The sequence below is a fragment of the Etheostoma cragini genome, chromosome 10 (assembly GCF_013103735.1).
Source record: "Etheostoma cragini isolate CJK2018 chromosome 10, CSU_Ecrag_1.0, whole genome shotgun sequence".
Lineage (NCBI taxonomy): Eukaryota > Metazoa > Chordata > Actinopteri > Perciformes > Percidae > Etheostoma > Etheostoma cragini.
The window spans coordinates 2,844,657-2,859,545 of record NC_048416.1 but is presented as its reverse complement, the minus strand read 5'-3'; the positions used below and the strand labels follow the sequence as shown (position 1 = coordinate 2,859,545).

General features: G+C 42.8%; 2 protein-coding genes across 4 annotated transcripts in view; both read right to left on the bottom strand.

Annotated features, from left to right (window-relative positions):
- Positions 1-308: 308 nt before the first annotated feature.
- Positions 309-12,491, bottom strand: syvn1 (synovial apoptosis inhibitor 1, synoviolin). Its single transcript, XM_034882773.1, has 16 exons — positions 12,282-12,491; positions 11,066-11,217; positions 10,852-10,944; positions 10,567-10,719; positions 10,039-10,087; positions 8,370-8,473; positions 6,849-6,975; positions 6,635-6,734; positions 5,994-6,059; positions 5,750-5,866; positions 5,184-5,335; positions 3,678-3,815; positions 3,371-3,517; positions 2,729-2,912; positions 2,409-2,524; positions 309-1,400 (listed from the first exon to the last, which is right to left on the bottom strand). The coding sequence occupies exons 2-16, from the start codon at positions 11,195-11,197 to the stop codon at positions 1,189-1,191; spliced, it is 1,890 nt and encodes a 629-aa protein (XP_034738664.1). The 5' UTR covers positions 11,198-11,217; positions 12,282-12,491; the 3' UTR covers positions 309-1,188.
- A 1,552-nt stretch (positions 12,492-14,043) lies between these two features.
- smad5 (SMAD family member 5) overlaps positions 14,044-14,889 on the bottom strand; it is a 12,802-nt gene continuing 11,956 nt past the window's right edge. For all 3 annotated transcript variants that reach the window (XM_034883422.1, XM_034883421.1, XM_034883423.1), the window contains exon 7: positions 14,044-14,889. This exon is cut by the window's right edge and continues 214 nt beyond it. The gene's annotated coding sequence lies outside the window, so the exon portion shown is untranslated.

The following is a 14,889-nucleotide window of genomic DNA, read 5'->3' as shown; positions in this document are numbered from 1 at the left end:
CTTTTATATAGACCTTGGTGGTCCCCTAATACTGTATCTGAAGTCTTTTTTTTTATAGGATACCCAGGACTCGGTTTACAACTATCGCCATTTCTAGCCACTGGAGGTCCATACGCAGGCTGGGGGAACTCATATTAATGTTAAAAAACCTCATAAAATAAAATTCTCATACCGTGGGACCTTTTAAGACGATCCGCCTGGGAAGGGCTGCTGTCTTTCTGGCACCTTATAACTTCTTCCCAATTATTTTGAGCCAACATAATTTAAAAAGGAGGTTTGTACGTATACGTACGAGTGATAATAAGTTCTAATTGTACAGTTCAATCTTTAATTCAAAGGCAACATGAAAGCTCCGACACAAAGCCTGACAAGTCTACGAGCTTCACTTTAACACATTCCGACTCTATGCCATCAGTTTGTGAACATACACACCAATTTACCGTACGTGTTGTGCCACTGTCGTTTCGGTCAAACAGTTTATTCTGCGTTATGTACAGATCATCCTATTAAAACGCTTTGTACAGTATTTACACATTCAAATGAATCAGTATGTTACAACGGCTGCATTGGTGACAGAAGACGGAGCGAATGTTAAAGAGCCAGAGCCGTTGATTAACTTCCCTCTTTGATTTGAATTCAATGGGTCTGACGCGGATGCAGATGTGGTGTAACATGTTGATGTGGTGGATGGGGCCACCTGTATACTGAAGAAAGCTGAATTAAACAACAAATCAAAGTGCAGGCAAAGAACCTCACCGACAGTAAAACTACCAAACACAATCGGTCTCTCTCTCTCTCACATTGACCAAATAAATGGGTTCAGATATCGTCTTCCACCTGATTAAACCTACAAACACCTGCAGTGCTCTTATTGCAGTAGTCATTCGGAGGGTGTGGGGGGGGTGGAAATAAAAATAGCCTAAATAAAAATAACCTAAATTAAGGAAGTCGTGCTATTCTTGACACAGCAATAGTCCAGATAGCGCGGCAACGATCATTGCGTCTCCCGGTAGCCTGAGTCCAACTCGACGCAGTTAGAAAGCCGAGCCCGTGGAAGGCGAGAGCCACGGGGACAGAGGAGGCGAAGAAGAACCGAAGCGGCGATCGATCAGCTCCGGGTTCCTATTGGTCCAGAGCAATATGTCCGAGTCAGAACCGTGGATGTGTTAGGAGAGCGGCACACGCGGATCAGTTGTCCGGAGGGGGTGAAGACGAGGGTGATGACGTCTCGAGCTTGCGAAGGCGTCGGCGCCTCAGCTCGGCGGCGTTGGGTTCTCCGTCCTCGTCCTCCGCCCCCGCCGCGCCTTCGTCCAGCTCTTCTTTTCTTTCCGTGCCCGAAGCGGTAGAAGAAGTGGAGTCGGCCGGCTGAGAGGAGACCGTAGCCCCGTCCACCTGCTCGGCTGGAAACAGAAAAAAAAACAATATAATATAAAATGGATTAAAAAAATTTTTTTGCAAAATGTTCTGTCTGTGTGTTTGTATATATCCTCTGTACTGCACATTTACTGGAGGTGTGTTTACCTTGCTCTCTTCAAGGAAATCAAAAAGTAATCACTGAACAAAAAAACATGATTATCAGAAGAGGAAATTCATCCTGTAATTCTTTATGTCGTCTTCGTTTCCGATGCTGAACGCTGCTGTTGTCCTTTTCTCCGCGGCGACTTGAAACGCACTTGAGCTGCAGCGCGAATGTCGCCGCACGACACCAACATTTTTTTAAAGTTGGCCATAATGAGAAATACAGAGAGAGTTTTGTGGCATTTCTTTAAACCAATCACAATCGTCGTGGGCTGGGCTAAGCTCCGCGCGGAGCGAGAGAAAACTCAGATTGGACAGATAGTCTAGCTAGCTGTCTGGATTTGCCCTGGAGAGATCTGAGGACCAGGTAACCATAGTCCTCAGAAATCAGCCGGGGGTAAGAACTCCAACACAGTGACAGAGGATGAAAAGGTGCCGAAAAGTGACTATAAGGCGACAAAAAAAGAAGATGAAAAAAGGGGTGAAAAGGTGATGAAGAGGCACCGAAAAGGCGCTAAAAGGCAACAACGTTTCTACCAATGTTATGTAACCCTGGTCATGCAACAGAAACTCAGATTGGACAGATAGTCTAGCTAGCTGTCTGGATTTACCCTGCAGAGATCTGAGGACCAGGTAACCATAGTCCTCAGATTGGACAGATAGTCTAGCTAGCTGTCTGGATTTACCCTGCAGAGATCTGAGGACCAGGTAACCATAGTCCTCCGAAATCCACCGGAGGCTAGAACACCAACACAAAGAAAGAGGAAGATGACTGAAGAGACATGCATCCGGTGGAATTTCCTGCGGCACTGGAGCAATCCCGGAAGTGGAACGTCGTGGATATTGACTAGTTTTCGTCATGGTCGATGCGAACCGTCAAGTTGACTTACAGCTGGAGGAGTCCCTCTCCCGGCTGGGACTGTCCGTGCCGCTGCCCGCTGCGGGAGGTGAAGCGGCGTCTTCTGTCCCGCTGGCTTCTCCGGTGCTGCCCTCAGTCCGAGGAGGGCTGTGGACAACACAGCGGAACAAGTCTAAGCTTTTTATTGTTTCAATCTTTTCAAACAGGTAAAACATGATTGTTTTACACAGATTCATTCTAATAAACCTTTCCTTAATTCTTAAAATAACATAATAATAAGAGCTGCATTTCATGACTAATTCAAGCTTATTTTGGGAGGATGTGTCTTTAATTAAAAAAAGGCTTAGTTACGCAAGCGTGGCGACGGTGCTGAGGTAGTGGTGGATGTTGAGCATGGCGGCGTCCAGCAGGGTGTGGATGTTCTGGAGACACTGGAGCCTGGCCTCGAGGCCCCGCCGCCCTTCCGCCTCCAGCTCCCTCAGCTCCTCATCGGACAGCCGGGACAGAGATGGAGGAGGAGGAGGCATTGATGACACTGGACGAGAGGCGGGGAGAGGCGTTAACACAAACTGGTCCGGGGGGGGGGGGGGAAACAAACTTCAACTTAAGCCCTATTCGCACGGGATCTTGTAACCTCTTGAGGTTGTCTATGATCTGTATCCCATGCGAATAGGCCTCGTCTGTAATTTCTCCTAAGATGACCCACCATGTTTGGCCAAACACCGAGGCCCTGTGATAATATTAGCCCCGTGTGAATCCTCACGTCTGGGATTTGGCGGGGTTGTTAATCATTTTTGAGGTTTTTGTTTTCCTGTACGCCTTTTAATCTTTCTCGTGAAGATGGATTATGGGATCACGGTGGATGAAATAAATGTAGGGGGGGGGTCATTTCTAAATAAAACAAAGTCCCCAGAGGATACTAATCCTGTGCAATATTGGCATCAGCTACAACTAGGGGGTGTACTGATACATCAAGTACAGAGTGTTTGTTACCAAAGGGAGGAGGTGGTGGCATGGGCAGCCACGGTGCAGAGGGGAAGGGCGGCGGGGGGAAGGAGAAGGGGAAGCCTGGCATGGCTGAGCCTGGAGCAGCAGCACCTGCAGCGGGGTCTGCGGTCGACGCAGCGGCCGGGCTGGAACCTGATGATACAAACACACAACGATTTGGGTAGATGTAAAGCAAACACCACTATATTTAGCGTGACATTGGGAAACGGTTTCAGATACTTAGGGGTTGATTATGCTCTTCGTGGTGTGGTAAACTTGCTATTTTGTGGCAGGAGAGCCATGTTGTCCTTACCAGGTGCCTGTGTAGCCTCGGTGCTGCTTCGCGGAGCCTCCGTGGCGCCGGGAGCTGCAGCAGGAGGAGGCCCTGCGGGGAAGGGACCCCAGAAGGGGAAGACACCCGGAGGAAAACCGGGCAACATGCCTGGGGCCACTAGAGAAGACACAGAACAAAGGAGATCCTTAGTAACCCTGGAAAATGGTCCAAATATATATATTTACCAAAGGACGCTTCAAAACACATTTTTACACACGTCTACTTGTTAAATGAGCAAGAAAAGTGGGACTGAAAAACATACTGAACAAGATTGCTGCAGACGTTTCTCAAAACGTAAAGGTCCCATATTGTAAAAAGTGAAATTTCCATGTCCTTTTTACATCATCAAGCAGGTATTGGAGTTATGTAAATACTGTAAAAGTATTCAAACACTGTGAAAGTACACCCAGCCCGTATTCAGAAACTGTGCCTTTAAAATAGCAGCCAAGACTTCCGTACGGTTGTGATGTCACAACTATACTATGTAAAAGTATACCCCAAAAAGGGGCGCTACAGTGCCGTTAAAGTCATTCCCCGGCTGCAACGACAATGGTGCAGAGGCACCAAAGCACAGATGTGAAAGACCCGGAAAATACTGACCAATCAGAGCAGACTGGGATTTTTTACAAAGGGTGACTTAAAGAGACAGGCGCAAAAACAGAGGGTGAAAACTGAAATATTTAGACAGAAAGTATGGGAAATTAATGTGTACATGTGAACATTAAAGCATGTAAAAATGTTCTAGTAGAAACCTAACTAATTAAACTAACGAAAACTAATTGCAACCAGAGTGTAGATTCTCTGCCCAGCTTGACTATTCCACAACTATCCTCAGGACGGGCCCTTGATCAAACATTTGTGGGTTTTTTATTAGCTTAATTGGGTGTGGAGAATGCTATGCCTCTCCAGCTTCTCTTGTAACTCCGGGTGTAGTTCCTGCACTGCCTTGAGTGTGAGGTAAACTGTGCTAAATCATGTCTTCCCCATCTCTAGCACTGCCCTCGATAACTGAGCAACCAGGCCAGGTTGTTTTAGATAACTCACAAGTCCTTTAGCAGCAGATATGCTTTTCCCCAGGATAATATCATTTTTGTTCAAACATACACTGCCATTCTAGTCACTAAAGATTCAACGCATAGCGGCTTCAAAGCTATAGCGCGTAGTTTCTGTCTACCCCCATTAAAAAAAAAAGCATTTGGCAATAGCTTAAATGTAACGCACGTTCCTTAATAGCAAAACGTTACATGAATGGAAACGTTTCATAGAGATAAAAAGGAAGATTCTGCCTGCAAAACAGATAAGAGTACCCTCAAGTATTGAAATTTGCAGTATTGCACAAATTGTTTGACAGTTTTCCAGGTGAGGTCACCCACACGACACGTTTTTTAAACCATCAATAACGTGGGTGTAGGCAGGCGTCATGGAGTGCTGCTAGAAGCAGGAAGACAGAGGTTGTGTTCATGGGTACTGGTGGTTGACTCTCACCATTGGGGGGTGGGGCCGCGGGGGCGTTGGCCGGGGCCGCGGGAGCCGGGGCCGGGGCCGGGGCCGGAGTCCGGTTGTTATTAGTTGCACGGAGGACGTCCATGCGACAGGTTGGGCAGGTCTGCTGCCTCTGGAACCAGGAGCGGAGGCAGCTGTGGGGGGGAAAGGACGTCAAGAACGCTATTACAAAAACATGCAGCAAAGCCAAAGGTTTTTCGAAGAGTTTTTGTAAACATTAATATGCGTTCCCTCAGCCTGTCTATGGTCCCCCAGTGGCTAGAAATAGTGATGGCTGTAAACCGAGCCCTGGGTTTCCTGCTCTGCCTTTGAGAAAATGAAAGCTCAGATGGGCTGATCTGGAATCCCTTGCCCATTATGACCTCATAAGGGGGCAAGGGGTAAGGTTACCTCCCCTTTCTCTGCTTTGCCCACCAAGAGAATTTGGCCCACACACGAGAGAGAGACATCATGGCTTTTAAATGAGCAAAGTGGCAGTTGGTCAAGGCCACACCCCCTGCAGTTCCAAATCTGTCATGCCGAGTCACATCGGTGACCACATGGCTCACCTGGAGTGGAAAATGTGATTACAAGGGAGTTTCTTGGCTCCGGTGACCATCTCCTCTCGGCAGATGATGCAGACGTTGTCTGAGGCCAGCAGATCTTCAGGAGTAGCATCGGGGTACCTGAACACAGGCGGCAATTAGAAGCGTAATCTTACCAAATGATGTATTAATGAATAAGGAAGACGCACTGGGAAATGTGTAACAAATACAACAGGGTGCATTTAGGAAAAGGCTCAACATTACTCACAGTGTATTCATGTTGCGGATGGCTCTCCGAGACATTATAGCATCCGTTACAGCTTTCTTGAACTGCCTGAGAGAAAAAGAGGAAACAATACCAAACTCAAAACATGCCTAAAATATGAATTCAAAATATCAAGTGACTAAAAATTACAGTTTGGAAGTGTCACTTAAAATATGGAATAACATTATCAAGAATTGGAAATGACCAAACTCCATTTACATACATTTTAAGACATATCATGCTAAAGATATAAGTTCATACTTGTGTTTTTGGTGTCTTCCAGAACAATGTTTACATGCTTTAATGTTAATCATTTCCTCTGTCTGTCTGTATAATAATAATGTATTCCGCAAGGGGAAATTACAATGTTTTCACTCTGTTGTCTTTACACAGGCCTGAAATACACACACACACATACTCAGTACCTATACATGCACTAAATGGAAAGATGTCAGAGTAGGGGGGCTGCCCATGCCCCGAGCAGTTGGGGGTTCGGTACCTTGCTCAAGAGCACCTTAGCATCTCTTCAGCTATCAGTCACCCACCATACTCAAACCAGCAACCCTCCGGTTCCCAACCCAACTCCCTACTGACTGAGCTACTACTACTGCATCACGCAAACACAGAGGCACTCAACTGCTCACCTCATGGCCAGGTACATGGGCCGGATAGCAAACAGGGGGAAAGTGTGGACCTTTATCATGATGGTCATGAAGGCGATGTACAGGAGCACTTTGATGAAACCTGGAATCAACAACAAAAATAATAATATTTCAGTATGGCTGCCACTAGTTTTGTCTTGAACTACACACAAAAATATCCCGACATCCCATTTGGAACTCCAGCTGAATACAGTACCTGTGAAGAGCTCCGTGTAGAGCATGTAGACGGCCTTGTTGTCCCAGGGATTCTCGCTCTGCAGGTCAATAGTGTGCAGGAGGTACTTAATGAAGGTTGTGAGCACCATGGTCATCAGGATGGCATACTGGGGGGCACACACAGAGAAGTTACCATTCTGAGAACATTTGGGTCCGTTGTTGTGTGTGTATTAGCAAGTGTTATCCATAGCAACCGTGGGGTATGAAAAGGATTAGAGTATGAGGTTGTGGTAAACAACTCATCAGGACTCGTGAATCAACTTGAACTTGTGTGCTGATGACTTGGACTCGAGGATTTTCGAAATCGGATTTGAGCATTGATGAAATAGGACTCAGAAGTTGGATGATGTTTCTGACTACTTTTATGGGTCTACATCGACAACGTTCCACTTCTGGGATTGTTTAGGTGTCGTCGGAAATCCTGCCGGATGTCTTTCCTTTTGACTGGATGTCCGTTACCTTTTCCTTTATTTGTCTTGGCATTTTAAACTCTGGTGGTTTTATGAGGACTATGGTTAACTGCTCCTCAGATCTCTGCAAGGTAAATCCACCAAAACAAGTTCCTTCCCGAGGCCATTTTGCAGAGGCGCTGTTGCTCTGTCCGGGACAATTGTGATTGGTTTAAAGAAATGCCGATAAACCAGAGCATGTTTTTCTTCCATCCCAGAATGCTGTGTGGACTGGCCAGACCTTCCTACACAGCGCTGTGGAGGAAGGTCTGGCAATGCGAGATTAAACAGGCAGTGATGGAGTCCTGGACTCGGACTAGAGTCCGACTCCTATTCTCTGGACCTGTGACTTGACTCAGGCTCCCAGACTCAGGCTCTACCTTCAGGGTAGAAGCTGTCGCCTTGGTCCCGCTCCACGTTCTGTGATGCCATGTTCAACTGCTACACTGCAGTGCCCAGCTACGTCCTGCTACGTCCTGCTGTGCCTTGTAATGCCGCACAGCGTCCTGCTATGCCATGAACTACTACAAAGAACTGCTACAAACTACAAATTTATTCTATTTTTGTTATTTCCACTCTTCATTCTAACCCAAACCGGCCCGTCAGACAGTGCCTACCAAGAGCCTGGGTCTGGGTCTGACCGAGGTTTCTCCCTAAAAGGAAGTTTTTCCTCGCCACTGTCGCACTGTTGCTTGCTCTGGAGGAGACTACTAGAACTGTTGGGTCCTTGTAAATTCTGGAGTGTGGTCTATGTGTATAGTGTCTTGAGATAACTCTTGTTATGAATTGATACTATAAATAAAATTGAATTGAATAACGGGGACTCCAATGGGACTCCTGTTTAGTGGCTCGGTCTCGAAACACTAAGAACTAGAGACTTGACTCGGCGGTTGGTTGCTCGACTACAACACAGGTGGTGAATCACAGAGGGCTTTTACTTCCAACATGTCTATTTTTTGTTGTCTTATATTGTATTGTATTGCCCAAAGTGGCCTAAATAAGCCTTTTTAAAGCTGAAAACAAAGCGCTGATATTCAGCTTCAACTACAAACCTCAAATCCAAAAACAAGCTGGACTGAGGCTCCTCGGGTAATGATGCTGTGACAGGCATGGTTGACAAACAGGAAGTCCAGGACAGCCAGCAGTCCCATGAGAGCTGCAGGAAATAAAGAACACAAAATAAGACGCAGGAAACAACATCTTTGATTTTGCTGTAAATAAACAAGTCCATAAAAAAAGTGTTTAAAAGGCATATCTGATGGATAGTTATTTAAAAACTTTAATAGCTACTGGTAAGGCTGCACAATACATATTTTTATCGTTATTGTGATATCAACTGGCGCAATAAAGATCTTGCAAAAGGTTGCAATATATTGCATAATACAATAAACAATAAAGTTTTGTGGTCTGAAATATCCGTTTACAACTGCACTTTAAAATGTTGTCTTTCTTGTTATTGTGGTGCCTTAGATTTACTTCAATGGTTTTTCAATAAAAGAATGCAATTTGTTGTATTTTAGCAGCATACTGAAGGCAGCAAAAATGCAGAAATGACTACACTTTAAACTCAGTTAATTTATCGCGAGTTATGTCGTTATTGTGATATTCATCAACCTTACTGCATATCGCAGATTTTGCTCATGTGGTGCAGCCCTAGCCACTGGGCCTGATTCTGGAAATCAAACTGGAAATGACCATGAAGCCCCGATAGAGCTGATACCAGCTGGCCTGGCAGCATCGATGTAGAACCCGTTGCGGATAGAAACGCAAAATTGAGAAAAAAAAGCTTTAAGACAGATTCCATCGGGCTCCAAAGTAAGTCAATGCTAAAAGCTAACTGGACATTTGAAAATAGGACTGTCTAAGTTTCTTACCGAGCGGTAAAAAACTGTAGTTTTAAAATAAAACCTCTCATAATACATTAAAAAACAATTCCATTAGATCACTACTTAATACATCTGACAAGATGACTGAATAGACTTTTGTATTATCATAACATCTGGAAAGGATAATATATGTAATGAAAGACAATTTAACACAATACATTAAGACTTGGCAGCCCTTGGTTTCTTACCTGTCACAATAAGTTATAAAATACATATATGCACTGTATTACTACATTTACTGAATGAGTTAGAAGAGTAGAAATAGTAAAGTTGGGATTGGGTGGGTTATAGGTGAATAAGACTCTTGTACGCACTCTTATTTCTATTTTATTTTTTTATTTCTACCCTTGTTTCTTTATTTATAATTCTTTGGTTTTGCACTGGATACTTTAATTCTGTTTTTTCCCGTACCGAGTAGTTCATGTATACAGATGAATAGTTGTAACTTTGCTTTCACCGCTCTAAGAAAATGAGAGGTGACTTGACTAAATAACTGTCCGTACAATAATCTGTATATAATCTGTCAATAAAAAAAAAAGAATTGAAGATATTGGAGCCACAAGGAAAAAAATGGAAATGAAAATGGTGTTGTGGTTTAATAATATCAACCATTTTACTGGTCTGTGGTGGTGCTCCATTAAACTGTGGTGCACCTGGCCTCATGTGCATCTGCACTGCTTTGCATATGGTTTCATTTCGCTGAAAGACTTTCATAAGTAGAGCAGATGCAACGGAAAGATGTTGAGTTTTTTTTTTTTTTTCTTTTTTAAACAATGGCATCACAGTAGGGCGAGGAGAATGATTTCTGCCGAAGCTCATGATAACGTGTACTTACATAATACTCTGAAGTGAAAAATCCAGGATATGTTTGGACTCCGTTCCATCTGAAAGAAAAAAAGATTGAAAAACATTGAAATAAACATGATTTATGTGCAACTTAAAACATGTGCAGCCACTTATGGCTATTTAATCATCAATTGTGATTTGTAATGATCTTCTACCATAATGATTGCCAACACCATTACAGGTGCACCAAAACCTGTGACATGTACCAGCTTGCTTGGTATTCAGCCAAGGTCTGCTGTCTAGTAATAGCAGTTGGGTAAAGCTTCCTAACATCCAAACAATACTTTTCAACTCAAAGTATTGCACAGCCGGGACCCTTTACACTAAATTCATAACTGAATTATCAAATCGCACAGAATAAAATCATAATGTTTCAACTCTGGTATGCCACACACTTCGTCCCATGTTTCTCTTCTACTTTTAAACGATGTACTGCATGCACACGGATACAGTGGATTAATTAACTGTGTGTACTATGTAAGATAAGGAACGTGTTTTTTTCTTCCCCATCACTCACAAAGTCCACCCGGTCCTCGGCCAGCCAGTGAAAGCACTTAAGGAAGAGCAGAAGTGTGAAGAGGGCGACAAATCGAGGGGAAAAGTCGTCCCTGAACACAGTGAACGCCAAGCACGTCTCAGTCACGGCGTACCAGGAGCGCTCAATCAGATGCTGATGGTGGACAGGAAAGACACGAACACGCTGATTAGATAGATACATTGTAGACATTTAAAGCTGAGACCATGTGAACTGAGTGTGTTATGCTGAGCCAAGTGTGAGTCCTAAATATAAAAACAGCTCTACCTCCATTTCAGCAGCCCTTAGCTGTCCAAAAAAGACCTTCCTCATGAACTTTCCCAGCAGAAACACCAACACAAAGGCCTGAATGTACAACACCTGAAACCAGAAACAAACCAGAAGCAAAAAGCTTCATTTATCGCAATGTCACAGATATGGCCTTTGACGAAATATGTATACCAAACTCAAGATTTGACTTTGACTTTAGCCCTGCTCTTACCGCCATGCTGGGGCTGCTCTTGGTGAGGTAGACCACAGTCGGGTAGAACTGGTGTTTGAGGAGGTAAGCATGTGCCACCACAGCCCCGGTCAGCGCCAGACTGGTGGCAGTCACCAAGGTTGCTCGCACCATTTTGGACTCAGCTCCAAGTACTGGGAGGGGAGAGACAGATGAAGAGAGAAATAAAGAAGAAGGTGGTTGTTGCAAGTGAAAGCCGATTGATGTAGCGGAGCAGCATGCAAATAAAACGCAGCATTGTGCTGGATCATTTTGGTCAGATATCTTTCTAATATGTTCATTTGTCCCTGTACATATTATATATATGCATTTATACATATACACACACACATATCTCACTATGTAGTCCTTGCAAGATAACACATTTAAATTGACTGGTCACTACACATTGTTAACTAAGAAAAGGCCTTTAGGGCAGGGAGGAAACACAGACCTGTCAACCATCCAGGTGAACAAAAGTCCATTTTATCCATTCTACAAATGTCCCTTTAAAAACAGCAATCTGATTAGCACTTCTTAATGAGTTTTCATTAACAGGATATGAAGGAAAAATGTTACTTTTGTCAAAGGCTACAACTGATCCAGCCCTACATTAATATATATCCTGTCTATATAAGTCACAGCTGGGGTATAAAGTGAATAAGGTTAGTGGTATTTTCTTTAGGCCAGACAACAGAGTATGTATCATACATTAATGGAGGTAAAATGTTCAAAATTGAACTCCTACATGCCTGGTTTCATTTTCTCCTGCATAGATGCTCAGCAGTGCTCTTCATTAGCTTTGGGTACACTCCCACTATGGCTGCTACTAAATCAATCCCTACCTATGCAACACAAAAAACTAGCTTTGCACTTATTTTCGCTTATTAAAGTCGCTAAACAGCAACACGAATCGTCATAGAGAAGTGGCAACTATTTTAGCTAGCTAGCATTAAAGCTAGTATGGTAAAAATGAAGTCTCTAAAGTCCGAGCAGCCTTGTGAGAGCTTTCCGAGAAAAATAGAATTTTACTTAAGATAATAAGCTAGTTACATGCTTCTCATATACTTAAATATATATGTTTTTGTATTAGTAACGTTACTTTACTCCAGAGTCTACCTACTGTCAAAGACAGGTAATTAGGTTTGTTAGCTAGAGCTAGCTAACGTTAGCAAGCTAAAAGGTAACGTTACAGCTGTCAGAACTCTGCGGGACTTACCGACTTGATGTCTGCGGAATACTTGCTCCTTGCTTATTTGACGGATGTCTCTTTGTCTGCTAAAATCTCTACTTTCTTACCACCTACTCCATTTCGATCGTTTCACGGTAGCCTCTCAATAATATGTATTATCCTCGCCCTGTTCGCCTGGCTACGTGTTTATCTTTGGCTTGCTCCTTGGGAGCCACATCACATCCGGCTGCTGATGTAAATTGACGCAAGAGTAATTTAAGGCATCACTGACACACAGGGTTACTTGGTGTAAATAGCCGTTAGAAAGATACTTTGTATTAAATATCGAATTCAATATTTTTTACATTCAATCGCAAATGTTCTGAGTTGTGTTTGTAAATGCAATTTGTTGTATTGCATTGTCATTGTAAATGTTGGGTGACCTACCTTTAGGAGATTTACGGTAAATACCCAACGTGGACCAATGGGAAGGTGTCAGGTTGGGTTTTAATCTGCGTTACGTTATCCTGTACTGTAACACCATAAGAATATTGGACAGGCAATACAAAATAACTTCAGTAATAATATGAGGATATTATGAAACATTCAGAATAACAATAAAATGAAATATAGCCTATTGAAGTTTTGATGTAGATATGTTTATCTCTGATGCTGCAAACTACTGGAATTAATCAGTTAAAGGTGCCCTGCCAAACAAAAAACTTTTTACTTGCATTTTTTTTTTCAGGTCCATATGTGTTTGTGTTAAGTGGTGAATGTGAAGATGAACTGCTACCTCCTCTGTCAGCTCTAGCCACTAGAAAGAAATAAGAGGAGAAATCAGGCCAATCACAACAGCTGGTCAGTCTGATGTCATGTTTTCTGAGCTCATTACTATTCATGAGCTAGGTAAAGGATCCTGATAGCCAGGCTCTCATTGGCTAGCTGATAGCCAATCAGAGTCAAGCAGTAGCCTGTGCCACTCCCATCTCCTTACATGCTGTATACCTATGCTCTCCGTCCCTGCAAGGTCGGGAATGATTGAGAACTCTCTTGACTCAGCTTCCAGAAGACATCAACGGAAAAGAGCTTCTAATAGCCTTCACTGGTATCCGTCCAGAGCAACGGGATCTGTTGTTCCATTTATTTAACTGTCTATGGTCTTCCTACAACACACTAGAATTGCTTGAAACAAGGTAACCAAGGCATGTTTTCCACAACAAAATCAGACATTACCATATATTAATGAAATGTGTGTGTGGCAGGGCACCTTTAATATCTACCGGGTTAAGTTTGGTCTTTCCACCTGAAACTGTCATGTAAACAAAGGGACAGTTTCCAGGGGAAGCAGTAATAAGGCTAGAAGTGAATAAGGCAAGGGCCTTTGATCCAAAAGATTCTTCTTCACTTACTCTAAGCAAAAAAAAAGTAACTCAAAAAAGGACGATATCAGTTAGTTATTTAATTTAAATTTAGCTCATGACCACATACAATCTTAGCATCATGCAGTTAGGCATACTGGATTTTTGATGATCAGAATTTGGAACGCTCCACACAGCAGGATGATACACTATTATACACCAAGGTAGTAGCTTTACAGCACACAGAAATAAGCTGTAGGCTTCATATTTTCAGTCGATAAAATTCACCATGTCCCTGTTTGCTGATGTGCTTTTTGGGTTTGCCATGGCAACATTGTATCCATCCTGATTAAACACATTTCCGCACTGTTCATGTTCATTAAGATGTATTTCCTTTTTCATCTTGCATAGTATACCTAGAACAGATATAAAAAACAACCAAACCATTGTTACCAAATAACCTGTTTATTTCATTGAGCTAATTAAGTCAATTATTCATCAACATAATGTCTTGGTACCCACGCAAAATTTAATATGCCTCCACAAAATCCATGAGTGCACAATATTGTTAGTACAGTGAGTATGGAAAATACGGTCACTCTTACTTGAACTCTAGAGTACAAAGAAGAATCAATAATGATGTCCATTTTCTGATTATATCATAAATGACTACTTCTATTGCAATAGGTGTAACATTCACAATGTTGTTAACTTATGGCGTGTTAAACTTGTTCAGTGATTCATCTCCCATGACAAAATCAGGTTGGCGTACATACATAACCTTCTGAAAAGGCAGTAGCTCAGTGTTCATTTCTAACAGTAGAGACTATAAAAAGAAAGCATTTGTTATATCTGAGCCCAATGGTAAACATAATTGTATCTATATCTGAATTGTAAATATCTGACGTGAAGTGTTCAGTAAAATTCAAATTTTTCTGTCGGACATAAGGCAGAGTAGTGAAACAGTTCTGCTACATTAAAAACTACACATACAGAGGAATAAAAACATTTGAGAAAACAATAAAAACTTGATGCAAAAATGAACATTTGACAGATTTAAGCTTGACAATGGAGCCCTCTTTTCTTGTAGGTGTTGCAGCATTGTCAAGCAGTAGTGTGTCCATGTCATTAATGCCCCTTAGGCATTACTTATTCCTCTCTTTCACCAGGTATCGGCTTGTAAAGCTTAGTCCGGCTGTTGAATTTCCAGCCAGAGTCAATATCCCTTCCCAAAGTTAAGTGTAAACAGTTCAGCCATTAAGACCATCTTAAATTATAATCACTGGGGGGGGGGG